Below are 15,654 nucleotides of genomic sequence, written 5' to 3'. Positions count from 1 at the left end.
ACGACCAAAAATGGGGGAAAAAATTAGAAAGTTGTTAGACCGACCTGACTACAATTATTTTTTGGATTTTAGGAAGTTACGGACAGTAAATGACAAGGTGGGATAATTTGTGGATATGAATTTTTGGATTAATTCATCTGTTGTCTCAGGTTCGGATCATTTGCCCCATCGTTTTGATAGCCTTCATAGAATTGAAGGTTATGTCTACATTTTGCTGCTTTTTTTTTTTTTTTTTCTGGAAACTTGTGTCCTCGTCTTCCGGTGTCTTCAAGATCATTAATCCTACATAACCCAGAGTGTTAATGTGATATAACTATGACGTTCTTACTAGAGATTTTCTCTGGTTCCAATCAGTCAAATGAAAAATCCTATCCGAAGATTCAAACAAGCGTGAAGCTTCTTTATAGCCAAATAAGAAGCCTCGCAGTTCTCTCCCCGAACTTTAACTATGATGACACATAAGAGGAATGCGGCAACACGGCCAACAGTTCTCAGCCCCACTTATTCTGTCGAAAGGAATAAATTCCAACCTTACACAATCCTGGGAAGAATAACAATTCTTTTGGTCAGATCTTCCCATCACCTGAAAAATCTCCGCATGCGCTCTCTTTTTTGGTTGTCCTGTGACTATGAGTATGAGCCTCCAGGAAATTGTCGAAGCCTTACTACTCAATCTCTATTGGTTTGTCCGATCCAGGCTACTGCCAAATCCAGCTGAGGACGCAACGCATGTATGAAGAAGAAAGCCTCTTGCAAAAAGTGGTCCTAGCCTCTTTCTCTTTTCAAGAATCCAAGTTCAAGGAATTAATTTATTGAAAAGAGCCTAGATCTCGAAGCTGGAGTGTAGACTCACTGTGGTTTACCGGTCTGGAATGAGAATCCTTATGCAGCACTTTTTGAGACAGAACAGCTGGAGAAGTTGACGAGGCGACCAAAGACTTCCAAGCTAAATCCACCGAAAGAAACGAAAAATCCGAGAAGAACCAGCGAGCAAGGGGCAACACATAAGTCGGGTCAGGAACTTAAGAGGCTTATGAAAGTCAGAATCTAGCTTCAAAAGAAGATCTCAAAGGAGAACAACGAACATAAACCAGAGCCAGAGATGGCAAATAAAGGGCAAAGCGTGTGCTTTCATTTCCATCTCATACTCAAATTAAAGTCAAGTTTCCGAGGTGGTACAAACTCAATCGTGCTTAAGTTGTCCCAGAACAACAAGAATTCTAGATAATGCAATTCATCCAGATGGGGCCCATAATTCCAACCATGACACAAAAGCACTCAATAGCAGAGAAATGCTGCAGAGTGAACATTCAAGAAATTCCAGGAATTTAATCACTGGAAAGACTCCTGGAGCCGAATCTTTTAAATGTCAACATGGCCACAATTGCAGGCAAGCAATATCCAAGGGGATTTCAATCTCATGTATGAGCTACTGTGGTTTATGTTACGGAAATTACAAAAGCAAACAGACTGAATCTTTCGAGTAAAACCAAAAGAGTATTCAGGTCCTCCAGGAAAATTTACTCGATTTAAGCTTTTAAATCAACACAAGCATCTTTGGCCCAAAAAATGTTCAAGAAAGGAATAGTGATACAAAAAATAGATCAAAACAAGGAGAAAAATCAATTTCTATGTAAAACTGGAAATCCATAAGATAAAGACTCACACCACAAGTTTAACTTATTCTAACACAGAAAAGGATGAAGTTGAAAGATGCATGCTCGGATGGCTATAAACGCATTTTTCGCAACATCTGCAGCAGCTGAAATTGACCTTGAACCTTTTTAACTAAAAGGAAAGGAAGGAACATATTGACCTAAATATAACTTCAACGTAGTACACTAGCTGAAGCATAGACCAACACTAACAAGACACAAGCCAATTCTCCTAAATATAAAGTTATCAAGATATGCGAAAGTCATAAAATATCAGCTAAGATATTAGTTTGCTTTACTAAATAGTGAAGGCATGAATAGTAATAGAAGGAAAGGAGTAATTAACCAAAACAAAAGCACTGTACATTCAACTCAAAAGAGATGAATCCACATGCAAGACAAGGTTCAGAACATTCAACAATTATTTCTCCATAAACCTTTATCCACGAGGGAACATCATATGTAAATGTGCGCAAGCACACAGCCGTAGCCAATATTTCTACTTCTGGTTTTAGAGCTTTTGTGGGTTTCTGAACCATGACCCAATACCCCCTGCCCGGCACCTTCAGAACAGATCTGTGATGTATCCATTCAAGTGGATCACCTCCTCCAACTGTTGACCAGAATATAAGATTTCACAATCTTGTCTTAAATCCTTCTGTTGATAAAGGGCAGGACAATCATAACACCCGTTGGCTAGGACTATTTTGAGCAGTTAAATTTTCTGCTAAGGATGCCTTCACGACTGGGAGGCACAATAGTTTCTCAGCTTACTTGCAGAACAAATGTAAATTTAGAAATGAGAATCTGACCGCTGTGGTTAAGGCAGCAAAAATCACCCCGTAAAAGGCAAATTACCTACTCCACCATGCCCGAAGGAACCACCGACAAATGAATCATCATGAAGAGTATTTTACAAGAACAAAAAGTTAACCTTTGTTTATCTTCGATAAACTCCACTAGAGTCGTCTCTCATTCAAAGCGGGCTGTGGGTAGGAAGCAACCGGACCATACTTATTACTGGACCAATCTCTCTGTTGCATTGCGTATTGATTTGACTCCAACCCAGATAAATTACCAACTTGCATTCTCATGTGTCCATAACCATGCCCCGTCGCATAAACTGGGATAGGCATCACGGGCGGCTGTGATCCGTAAGGCATTGGTATAGGCATTGGCATCTGCCCATTACCATGACCACTATTGCCTGCAACATCATCCAAGCTATGCGGTACCGGTGTCGAGGCAAACAATTGATCGTGCGACGAAGGTCCTTCACTTGACATCCCCTGCATCCTCTTCAAGTAAAGCCTATACTTCTGCAGATGACTCGCCACATTTTCCCTAGTCAATCCCTCAACATTCATCAACTGCATAATTGTCTTCGGCACTGCATTCTTTATCCCTAAATGGGAAACCACGTCGACAAACCTCTTGTGCAATTGAGGTGTCCAAACCAGCCGTGGCCTCTTTAATGTCCTCCCCGACGGATCTTCCGGCGAATTATCCATCCTCGGAGTGGAATCCACCTCTTCGGCCATCTCAATCCTCCTCGATTTCCTTGAATCCGATTTATCAGCACCATCCTCCTCCTCCTCCTCCTCCTCCTCCTCCTCCTCGCTCTGATGATTATCAACAAAGGACTTGAAATTATCGTTGGTGGAAAAACCTTGCGAAGACGCGCTGTTGCCGTGCAAGCCCGTCAACGTGCTCCGCGACGCGCGATTGACGTCGACGGCGGTTCTCGAAGGCTCCGGCGCGATGCTGAATGCGGACGCCAGCTCGGGCGGAATCAACGCCTGACACAACGGCGTCAAATCGTTGGAACTGGGAAGGCCGAATTCCCACTCGATGACCCGATCCTCGTCGTCCACTTCGCCATCTCCACCGACACCGCCGTCGTCGCGGGGTTCGACCGCACACTCGCTCATCTTCACTTCCTCGCCCATTTCTCCACCGATGGGGTCCAGCAACGTCTCAAACTGACGCAAAGGAAGAGAGGAATCTGAGCTAGAGATCTGCAGGGTTTGGCTTTTCTAGGGTTTGGCTTTTGGCGACGAAGGAAACGATCCGGTCCTGCTCCACTCGGTGGAAAATGGAAAGGAAAAAGTCTCTGATTTTCTTTTTCCGGGAAGAGGAAAAAGCGAGACGAAAGCGCAGTCTCAGGGACACACTGCTGACGTGGAGGACTTATCAAGATATTTTCGATTATGATGCATGGGTTAGGGATTCTCTCTGCCTGACAAATATCTTCCGGCCCCCGTGACGGAATTGATACCGTGCGTTGCCGATTTTACTGTGCTCGCTCTCTCATTAAGACACGTCAGCGTGCGAGAGATGAGCCCACCTATGACAAGCTGCCACGACGCGCCGATGCAGACTCGCAATTACTGCTTTAATCAAATCCGTACTCAATTTTTTATGTGTATTTAGTGATTAATAATACAATCTAAGCATGTGTGATTCTGTTGGAGTGAAACAATTTTCCCGAATTTTCTCTCTTTTGAGAATGATCAGCTCACGAGAAAAAAAAAATTAAAGTCCAAGAAAACACACATGCTTGAAATTTTGGAAAATTAATTCCCTGACTAGAAAAAGAGAAAATACTTTTCTGAAAAATAATTTCCGTTATTATCAAGTTCTTTTTTGCGTTTGTTTCAATAAAAATTAACTGTCGAGGAAAATGGTTAATTTTTCATTGGTTTTGTGGTTTAAGAAAAGTGATTTCCTTCTTCTCACGAGAAGAAATCGTTTTCTCCAATTTAAGTTTGCTGTTTTCGGTCCATAAAAAAAAAAATTTTTTTTTGGTGATCAATTTGTTTTTCATCATCCAAGCACCGAAAATTTCAAAAATAATTTCCTCAAAACAGTTTTCTTTTCAAACAAATGTGTTGAGAAACCAATTTTGAAGTTGACAAAGCTGCAATCATATTTTGAAAAGACTTTGTGAAGATGCTTGAGGACATCATCTGAATATACCTTTATGCTCTGCGTATTCATTATCAGCTAAGTCTTATTCTTTCAAATATACTATTCCAGTTGAAACATGTTATATGAACAGAAGCAAATTCCCTCAACGCATTAAGGGGGATATCTTCAATCATCTATAGCAAGATATAATCTTAATCTTCAATGTTTTTTATGTTATTTTATCTCTCACTAACAATTTATGATATGGCTGGTGCTCCTTTGATTAGTTAGAGCTTATTTTTTGCTCCTATCAAACTTGAAGTTTTTAATTTCGTATTATTTTATCAAATTTAATTATAATCACGTATTCACTCCCCTCTAAGTGATAGTATTAACAAACTGCAAAATGGACAATTATTTTCTTTTCAAATAGATAGTGTAGTTCAGAGTGCTACTCTCAACAAGTAGGTCTTGGTATCTACTTAACTAATTTATAAAAGTTTTAATAATAAGCATTAACCTATAGAGGTAGATGCTTATGCCTATTTAATTTCTTTAGGATTAACACCACCAAAATATCAAGATGAAATGTCATGTTATATTTATCCAAACTAATTTTCATATCATAAGAAATTTCAAATTGGTATATTCGTACAACACTCAACATATACTTATATAACACTTAACATAAAATCTTTTTCTCCCGGTGCGACAGTTAATCAATTATTATTCCCACTCGAGAAATCAAACCCACTTCAACAATTTAACGGGAATATTGAATGGAAGCTAATAAGAGAACGGACCGAGAACGTAACCCAAGAGTAACAGTTTGAGATTGTTAATAATATGAACACTTTGTTTAACATATCACTTGCCCATTAACCCAAGAATCAAACCTCAAGCTCTTGATTGTTTCCGTCCCAGATAAAATGACGAGCACAAGAATTTGGAGATTCATTTTCCAAAGCAATATTAGGAAGAAAATTAAATCATGAATTGGCCAAGTTGTTAAACATTTAAGGAGTAGACTAAACATGATTCATAACTATAATCCATCCACAATATAAACAAAACTATGAGCCAAGCCAAGAGGGGGGCCAAATGAATAAAGAAAGTCAAAACATTTCATTTAGGGAAAATTCTGGCCTCATCTAACAACATTAACAGCTCTCACAGATGAGTGACATTCTTTGTACATTCCACCTCCCACCACCACCACATTGATCCAAATTTTTTTTTTTTTTACACTCTTCCAGGAAAACTTGTACAGTCATTTACCTTACCAGGAACTTCATCAGCTGTGCTCTCCACATCAGCAACCTCGGCTTGCTAGATTTCGCGCGTATAAAACTTGAAGTAAAAGCTACATAATTTACAGTTTCTTTAGCAGTACAGGCATCAGCTTTATTTGTTTTTTCAGTTGGCTCACACTTCCTTCCCTGAAAAGATAGGCACCGCCACGAGCTCTAGAAACAAAGAAATGAAGAGGAAGCTCTCACACTAGCGTCGGTTAGCTATACAAACTGGCTTCGCATCGCGCAGCCTGCGCAGGGTGTGGAGATTGAGCCATTCTCCTTTCTGCAAATGATTGACCAGAGAGCGTCATTTGTGCAGAGAGAGAGAGAGAGAGAGGAACAAAATAAAGTTCTCCAAATGGATGAGTAAATCAAGAGCTCCTCGCTAGAGTCAGAGGAAACATTCAAGAATTTGCAAGAGAGAAAACGCACCCCCAGCAGCGACAAGCTTTTCTATTCGCGCCACGATATGCTTTCCGTATGTGTATTTCTTCAGTGCAGTCAGATGAACTTTGACTCGCGAAAGAATTAACTCACGTTGTTGGTCGTCGCATGTCTCCAGCACTTTTTGTACGACATAATTGGCAAACTGATCTTTCATCATTGCCTGGATGAAGATAGTCGACAGCAAGAACAGAAGTGCCCAAGATTAAAAGAAGGATACGCAGCAAGAATGATAAGAAAATATCAGGCTGACTACAGTATCAACAGATGTGTAAGTAAATGAGATTTCAGTATCTAGAACATAAAGTCTGACACGAGCATTCATCCCTACAAAGAGCCATCCATGCAACTTCAAATAAATAAGAACACGAAACCAGAAGAAAGGCCGTGCAATTCCTTCATCAATGGTCAACCAATGTAAGAGTGAATTTGCTGAAATAGGCATGATCACCATTTAATTGAACCTCATTATGATCCAGGCATCTTAAGAGAGACAACAAGACTTCAAAAGCCTCACTGAACAAACTTCCCAACCTAGTCCACAGGTTATACGAGCAGCAAAGAAGGTAATTCAGTGGGTCAAAACAATGCTTTAACATCATCTTGAGCATTGATCAGCCCTAAATACCAATTGAGAGTTTTTATTTAATGACGAAATTCAGCTTCAGAAGTTAGTGAAAGATGATGCATTTTATTCCATCTGATCAGATAGATTCACACTCCAATCTGCCCACCATATGAGGATGCTATCCCACTTACCATATTGAACAAAAAACACTGGATTTATGAGTGCTGCATCCAAGATTGTCATGAAAAATAGTGTTTGCCATAACTTCCAAAATAAGTTTTACTCCATCTTATGGACCAAACACAAAATATTCTCGATTCAAGCTCACAGGAAATATATTATGTATTTTTTTTATCCTGTTAAGTTATAACAGGGAGCCCACACCTGAAGAGGTTCATTCTCATCAGTAGTGCCAAGCATCTCATCCACCATCAACTGGCGTTCCAAAGGATCACCAAATGTCAAACACTTCTCCACAACATTAGAAGCGAACTTTTGCTGACTCATCTCAACTATTTTCCCTGTTAATTCCTTAATAATAGCAGAACGCTCATGAGGTTTTCCATGCTCCAAGACATGCTGTACAAAACAAAGAAAAAGAAAGTAAATGGGATAATTCTTGGCATGAAGCTTCAACAAATAAACCAGCAAAGCCTGCAGCTCAAGGTTTATTAATCTTAATGGTCCAAAAGAAACTGCTGCATAAGAAATTCATGTTAAAATATCCACAATTTTATGAGACATGAATGCAGAAAAAGAAAATGGCAATCACTCTAATAGTTCTTGATGATTTAGACTGAACTATTGGGTGAGATGAATCTCACATGATACCTTCTAAGTTGCACCCAATTAACAGTCAGCCAACACAGACAAAGACAGGGACTGAAGACAGTCAAAGTACATGGAAAATTTCCCATAAAAAACAGATCTTACATAATAATACCTTATTCAAGAGAGTGAAAATGTGCTAAGGGATTATCACCCAAGGAAGACAGCAGTAATCATGGACCAGGGGACAAGAATGGATATCATATCATCCAATCAACAATAGCAGCATATAAAAGGCAGGCAAAGGAGTTATTAGGATATATTTAGAGACCTGAACCACATAATTGCCGTACTGATCCTGCGCCAGCATGCTTACAGATCCTAAAATTTCATCCATAACTTTGCTCTGCGTCTTAGGGTCCTCGCAGTGCTCTAATACTCTCTGCCACATGAACAGGCAAGATCTCAGGAACTATACATATTTAAGGCCCTGAAAAATGGTCTTAAGCAATATGAGAGTTTATCCACCTGTATTACACGGCAACCATAAGGATGTGTTGAAAGGGTCACTACTTGATCAAAGAATGTCGAGACAATAAAATGTATAGAATCTTCTGGGACGCATTCAATACACTTCTGGACAACATGATTTCCATTCTGATCACGAACACAGCGCATGACATGACCTTCAAGCTCTTCAACCATTTTAATCTTCTGATCAAGATCAACAACCTCTATAGCCTGACGACAAAAAACTTCTATTAGCAAGCTTAACCTCGAATTACGATCAAATTTGCTATGGAGCAATGGAATATCATAAAAAGTTAGACTCTGCCAAAACATGATCAAGGCTATGTAGATCACTAACGCAAAACATCAAAAGCTAAGTCAACGCGTGAATCAGGGAATCCAGATGGCAATCCAATGCTCCATTAGATCTCAAAATATGATGTCCAACCATATAGTGTCTACGAAAAGTGGCTTTAAAACATAAGTGGGAGTATTAAAGGTGCATTGAACAGAACAATATGGTAGAAGCAAATGATTGCCCAAAAACACGGTACCCCAAATTATCTAATAGTACCTTCTGAATTACGCGACAGCCATACATTTGAAGGCTGAGATTTAACACGTGTCCAAAAAGCTTGTTGGCCAGTTCTCTACGCTGGGACACAAGTCCATGCTCAAAAAACTGCACATGGAAGTCATTAAAATAAATCCCACAAGAACATCGAGCTGCAAAAACAATCACACTAGAACATCAAGTTGAGAAAAACGATGGCAGTATCATAACAAAGGCATATGTACCTTCTGAATAACATAATTACCAAACACATCCGTCATTAAAGCAAGAGCATGGGGCATAATTTCCTCATAAACCATGTTTTTCTCATCAGTGGTCGCCGTTTCAAGTTTTTGTTGTATAAACCGACTCCCGTATTGGTCCGCACTACAAAACAAAATTTCATGAACAAGAGGTCAAAAACAGAAGAGTAGGTAGTGAGCCAAACAAAAGGGCGCCAATGATCAGGCTGGAGGCTACCTGAACTCAACCACATGACCAGCTATCTCTGACAGCTCGAAACACTTGGTCTTATTGCCCTTAAATTCTTCCAGTAGAGATGATCCGAAGTTTTCATTCATGCCTCCATCCAAGTGCCAGGGTCCCATGAGTCCCCCAGCTAAGTTTCTCATCCCGGAAGGCAGACGTATGGAGTCATGCTGCCTCATTGGACTGCCAGGTCCAACTGGGGAATTCGGAATGACCGCATTTGCCAAGGGACTTCCAGGATAAGACATTCCGATGCCAAAACCATGGTTACCATAGTACCCATGATGGTTGGAACCACCAGATTTACTGCCAACCCCATACAGTGATTTCTGAGGTGATAACAATGCTCCAAGATAAGCTTTCTGGATATCATGTAAATTTAGGTAAGAGCTTCCTAAGTAGTTCCTGTCAACAGGGTCATTAAGAGCAGCTAGCTGAGTAGCATACTCAGATGACCTCAAATATTGAAGATACATGGGATCCACAAAAGGTGCCTGCACAGCACCACCTGACATTTGATTTGCCATCCTACCAAGACAATTTTGTTCAGAGGCAGCAGCCGTCAGATTTGATCCAGTAGCCAAACCTCCTCCCAGCACCCTTGATTCAGTTCCAGGCATTCCAATGGCCGAGGCTGCAGCTGCATTCTCATATAAAGGCGGCAGATTGCCCATTCCAAGTTGACCACCCATTACTGATGCTAATGCTGGATCTAAAGAGAACCCACTTAAGCCGTAGTTAGCGAACGAAGAATTTGGACTATCTAGATGCTGATATTGGGAAGCAAAGTTGCCCCCACCATTAAGAGGGGAGGTCGGTGAGGCTCTCAAGTAGGGGCTTCTGGAAACAGCAGGAGACTTCTGAAGTTCAACATGTCTGTCAGCTAACAGTGCTGCACTAATATTAGGTCCACCCCCATTGCTTTTCACCGGATCAGATGAACTAAGACCAGAAGGAACATGTAGATGCCCAGACTCTGACTTCTTTAGAAACATATTCTGACCACTTTGCAGGCCAAAGAGATAGTCCTGGTGGATATCAGCATCATGTTCCATCTTTGGGGCCAAACGGTTCTGCTCATCAATTGTACCATTTCTCGACAGATTCATTTCAGAAAGAGCACCCACCAAGTCCCCAGGCTTGTTATTGTTGGAAGAGGTGCTATGTAAAGAGTGAGGAGCACCAACTGCTCTTTCAGCGCCACCAGCTCTCCCTGATCCAATGGGAGTGAGGCATGGACTAGGAGCCCTGGCGACAAGCTGTGGATCAGGGGTGCTGCTTCTAGACAAAGAAGCACCAAGAGCTGCAGCATATGAATATGAAGAAGGATGACCAATATTCTGCACTGCAGATGAGCCACCATTTGCACCAGCTCTCGAAGTATCAGCAGATGCCAACTCATTGCGCAAGTGAGTGAGCTCAGCTTCGGCAGAAGCAACCAACTCGATATTTTCATCAAATGCATTACGGCTTGCTGGACGAGAGGGGTGCCCTGTGATCGGTGTTGCCTGTCCCAAATCGTCCTGTAGGAGCAATAAGCAAAAACCAGCCAAATCAGGAAAGAGAAGTGGTCATAAGGACGAATAGAACATTATACTGATTTTGCAATTGAAATATCGAGAATTCACTAAAATTGCTTTTAGCTTCAGGCTAAAGATTGGACCAATGTATGCCAGCTCATATAGCTATCTTATTCTGTCATTACATCCAACTATTCTTCTTCGGCGCTAGCAACCAGCAGCACATAGATGCAGTGCTTAGACATATGACTATCGAGAACACTGCATCATCAGTTTAGATATTTGATAAAAAGCAGAAAATGCAAGTAGATATATATTGGTTCCAAGGCGAAGGAAAATAAGAATGTGCGTTAGCTCGATTTACAATGATCCATAGATGAGCTAAATGATTTCTTTGGAAGAATTGGATCACTTGGAGATTTAATCCTACATAAAGATTTCCTCATTTTGTCCCACGGGAGAGGTCAAAAGCTTTCCATTGATAAGCATCTTAAACAATCCAATTTCAAGTAAGACAAAATGAAGCATGGCACTGAAGTAAAATATAGTACCATGGAACAAAAGATCAGTTTAAAGGCCCATCGAATGTGGGAACATGTAGAGTGTCAAGCGCTTGGCTCTCGAAGAATGACTTTGATATAAATGTCACAAGGGACCTAATTCATAATTCAGATTCACTAAACTCGAGAATGAAGAACTTAACTAGAAGCGCACGCAATCAAAGAGAGATCACCTGAAAAATTTCAGCAAGGCTCTTTTTCTTATTCCCTAAGCCTAATCCGGACAATCCAATTAAACCATCGCCTCCCCACTCAGCTGAGCCATGCACCGTCTCTGAGTCAGCTTCGATCCCTTGTTTTCTGGAACTAAACCCAGGTGGCATAGAAAATAAAGACCTAGTTCCACCATTTTCAGGCCTAGTCACTTTTCGTTTATCTCCGATGCCACCTAAGGCCGAGCCGCTACCCTTCAGCCTCTGAGCAAACCTCCAGTCCTCTTTGGAAAGTAACGGGGGTGGAAGACGTGGGTTCAGATTCACATTAGAGTAATAGTAAGAATGGTATTCTGGATCAGACCGTAACTCCTCTTCGGATGCGAACCCATTATCATTCTTAACCCCAGAAAAGTCTGGAAACACGGAATTGCCACCAGCTCCGCCTCCAAACAATCCCCCGACTGCACTTAATGAACCCTCAACTGTTGGAGGAGCAGAGCCGCTTCTGAAAATATTGAGCTCCCGCTCCCGATCGTCTGCCTCTGCCCGCCGCTGCTCCCGAAGCAGCATCCCTATCTCCTTCTCCAACTCATCTCCAAACGATCCTTCGCTGCTTCCCAACATCGGTCTGCTACGGCGATCGCTAGAAGAAATCCTCAAAAACTCAAGCCAATTCGTAACTCGCCACCGAACTGACGATCATCACAACGTACCCATCAACAGCTCATTCTATCAAAACCCATGAGCAAAAAACCAATCCTAAGCTCAAATACAGCATAAAAATCCAAACTTTGACGGAAGAAACACCTAATTTCCATGTACACGCCAAAAAAACCGCCTACTTTAAGCTGATCGAACTCCTAATCTCCAAAGCCAGGAAATGTTAAACAGTTACTCCTCGACCTACGGTTCTCAGCACTATCTACATACAACATACACAGAAGACACTATGTCCTCGTGAATTGGGTCAGGGGAATTCGCTCGACAGCAAATTCCCAGCAACAAGTTCCCATGTAACGGCAACAAGAAGAGCCGATAACGATAATTGCAGGAAGCAAGAGTGTTGCTGCCAAAGCGAAGGGAAGAAGAGCCGAAAGAAAATAAATACGAGCTTGGATTCTTTAAGAAGAGTGAAGACGGGGGGTGGGGTGGGAGGAGGGGAGAAGAGAGAACTGACGGCCCAGATCAATCCGGCGGCGATCGGTTCTTACAAGAACCCTTTAGGGTTTTGTTACATTCGAATGAGGCGATCACACGCAGCGAAGTTAAAAGAAGGACAAAAAAAAAAAAAAAAAAAGGAAATTCAGGGGAGGGTTTCTTTTATGGTCATATATATATATATATATTCGTTTGTACTGAAAAAGGAGAGATTTTTAAGTAAATCTATTAATCGTTTTCCCTAAATTTGAGGGGTGATTGACCAAGCGATAACCGACTGATGTAAGTAGCACAAAAACCAAATTATAGAGAGAGAGAGAGAGAGAGAGATGCTTTTGAGTACGTGAGGAAGAATCTAGGAGCGACACGTCAGCCGCATAGATTCGCTGGCCCTCGCTCCGGACCCAAAGCCCCTTTCCTCATTGGGGGCCTCGCTGTGTGAAAAAAAAAGTGAGGCAAGTACAACCGGTAATTCCGGTTACCTTTTTTTATCCGAAACTAAAACTCCTATTTTTCTGTCTATTTTCGGATATTTCCTTATTTTTCTCTCTCCTGTCTATCTATCTATGTAGTCGTAGGAAAGGAAACATAATCTTTGACCATCCGCCATAGATAGTTCCTCCCTTAGTTTTTGGCTTTTGCCTCTTGCACTACCCCCCGGGGGATATTCGTTTGCTTTGATTGCTATCCTTTTTTACTTTCTTTTGCTCATAAGGACAGATATATCTTTTACAGCTCATAGTTCATCTCGTCCATAGCTAGAGCCCCGAGGAATATGATGCTTGAGCTATTAGCCACTTCATCTCTCGAGAGCTTTCAATCAAGTACAGCGACTTCCATCTCATTCTTTTCGGGGAAATTGCCTGGTTCTTCGTTTATTTATCGAGAGGACGAAGCATGATCATTCGGACCTAAGGGTACCGAGTTCGCCTCATGTACTCGCAATGTTGATAATCACCCTCGACCCAGCTGTGAGAGAAAAAGAAAATCGCGATATGATTCGATAAGGATCCACCGCTTGAGGTGGCCACAAAACGTTTGCCTTTGCCGGCCTCCGTATCGCAGCACATCTACGTGGTACCTGGCCATTTTCGAACTTCCACATTGCAAGCCTCTTGAGATAGTACATTTCTAGTTATTAAAGATCTGTTTGGTAAGGTTTATGTTCCTCGAAACAAAAAAGAATTAAAAACATGTTTGGTAACACAAATGATTCCGATTCCGATTCTGCTATCGGGAACACTTTTAGACCACTTTTGAGAACAAAAAAAAAAATTTGATTTTCGAGAAAAGGAACACTTTTGAGAAAATGAAAAAGGCAACGACATCTTCTCTCACTTTTGTTGGGTGCTTCCGAGGCATGGACAGGGTTAACCCGATCCGGTCAGAATAAAATTTTTAATAAAAAACTTAAAAATTAATAAAAAAAATAAAAAATGATTAAAAAGTTCAAAAAAATGGAAACTTCATAAAAAAACCTAAAATAAATTGGAAAAAAAAATCAGAAAAAGTTTCAAAAATTCTAAAAAAGTCTCAAAAATTAGGAGATGGGTCATTTTAACCAGCCAATCCTATTTTTGAAGTTTTTGCCTTTCGATTTCTCCCAAATGACGATTTTGCCCCTCATAGGCAAATCGTTCAAAAAAATCCTGAAAATTCCAAAAAAAAAAATCTGAAAAAGTAGAAAATTGGTCAATTCAACTGACCAATTCTGTTTTTAGGGACTTTGCCTTTCCATTTTTCCTAAGCCTTGCCTGATTTTGTTGTCGGAGTACCGTGCTGCACTAGTGACCACCCGAATGATATCCAAAAGTAAAATTGAGCCACCTATGTGCTAGAGATGGATTTTATTCATTTTGAGCAATAAGATGTCATGGTGTAAGAGGACCACACTTGTGAATCCGGAGAAAAGTCATCAAATACGATTATGTAATTATTTAATTCAAATGACAAATTGAGATGAGAAATTATTTCCCATAGTAGAAATTTTGTGCAGCTACTAAACGCGTTTCTGTTTTAAGAACATAAATCTTATGTAGTTACCAAACATGTTCTGATTCTCTAAAACTCATTCAGGAACATAATCAAAAAAATTGATTCTAATCGAAATCACTTTTTTGAAACAGAAACGTTACCAAACAGGCCCTAAATCGTTAATCGCGACATCTATTTTCCCTTTTGAAGGTGGGATTATTGGCTCACATGGGAGATTCCATTTTTGTGGGCGCGACTTATGACGAGTTTTGACCCCAATGTCCGTGCAGCTCACGAGGGAAAAGACCCAAATTACGTAGGGTTTCCCTCGATGTCCCCACATAAAAAATTGGAGTTTTCCTTCTCCTTAACCTTAACCTTAACCTATGCTGTAGCCCGACGTCGTTTTTGGACCCCAAGACATCGAAACCCTAGAGAGCGATTGGGCCTCTTTGCCTAGTGGACCGCCTATGCGGGCACTAAATTCCAAGTCCCGTTGATCCAAGGAGGCCCACCACACCCACCTCTTCGGCCTCGTTTCTTGTCTGACATTCTTAACTTTGAATTTATTATTTCAACGTGGTTTCTCGTTGGGAAAGAGCGAGTTTACTCCTTCGGAATCCAAAACGAGTCTCACTCGGTCATGTCGCGTCACCACCTACGTGCGTGCATAAACTAATTACATATTTTAAGAATCATTTTAGCAAAGTGTGGAAAAACTTGTTTGAGATATGTGATTGTTTGTTCCTTGCCAAGTCGCTATCCAATCCTTCTCTTCTTCAGCTCGTGTTATCCGAAGATAGTTATTTCCCTTCTTTTTTTTTAACATTCGAGTGTTGCCTTGCTGGCTGATTATTGAAAATATTAAGGGTAAATTGTCAAAGAAGTCCTGAACCAATTACATTTATGCCAATTAAGTCCTCGATATTTTAGTTTGGCCAATTTAGTCATAAATGTTTTGACGATTATAATTCTCACGGTCAATTTTTAACCCGAAATTGCTTATATGAACGCCGATAGTGCCATGTAAGACGGTGAACACTAGCACATATATTTTTTTTATTTTTTTAAAAGTTTTCTAAATCCTTTTTATAA

The 15,654-nt window shown here is 40.7% G+C and overlaps 2 protein-coding genes across 3 annotated transcripts; both read right to left on the bottom strand.

Annotated features, from left to right (window-relative positions):
- Positions 1-307: 307 nt before the first annotated feature.
- Positions 308-3,832, bottom strand: LOC115746027 (transcription factor BOA-like). Of its 2 annotated transcripts, none has more exons than XM_048281245.1 (2): positions 2,590-3,832; positions 308-946 (listed from the first exon to the last, which is right to left on the bottom strand). In XM_048281245.1, exon 1 carries the CDS (start codon positions 3,602-3,604, stop codon positions 2,615-2,617), a length of 990 nt encoding a protein of 329 aa, XP_048137202.1. In that variant the 5' UTR covers positions 3,605-3,832; the 3' UTR covers positions 308-946; positions 2,590-2,614. The 2 variants fall into 2 exon arrangements, with proteins under 2 accessions (XP_048137202.1, XP_048137203.1); XM_048281246.1 differs by lacking the exon at positions 308-946 and adding an exon at positions 1,955-2,268.
- Positions 3,833-5,671: 1,839 nt separating this feature from the next.
- Positions 5,672-12,699, bottom strand: LOC115745905 (pumilio homolog 2-like). Its single transcript, XM_048280121.1, has 10 exons — positions 12,235-12,699; positions 11,446-12,134; positions 9,184-10,715; positions 8,949-9,090; positions 8,725-8,832; positions 8,169-8,381; positions 7,972-8,082; positions 7,257-7,451; positions 6,293-6,467; positions 5,672-6,143 (listed from the first exon to the last, which is right to left on the bottom strand). Exons 2-10 carry the CDS (start codon positions 12,049-12,051, stop codon positions 6,076-6,078), a joined length of 3,150 nt encoding a protein of 1,049 aa, XP_048136078.1. The 5' UTR covers positions 12,052-12,134; positions 12,235-12,699; the 3' UTR covers positions 5,672-6,075.
- Between the last annotated feature and the right edge of the window lie 2,955 nt (positions 12,700-15,654).

Source organism: Rhodamnia argentea, chromosome 6 (assembly GCF_020921035.1).
Source record: "Rhodamnia argentea isolate NSW1041297 chromosome 6, ASM2092103v1, whole genome shotgun sequence".
NCBI classification, from domain to species: domain Eukaryota; kingdom Viridiplantae; phylum Streptophyta; class Magnoliopsida; order Myrtales; family Myrtaceae; genus Rhodamnia; species Rhodamnia argentea.
The sequence above is the reverse complement of the archived record's forward strand: the minus strand, read 5'-3'. Positions and strand labels throughout refer to the sequence as shown.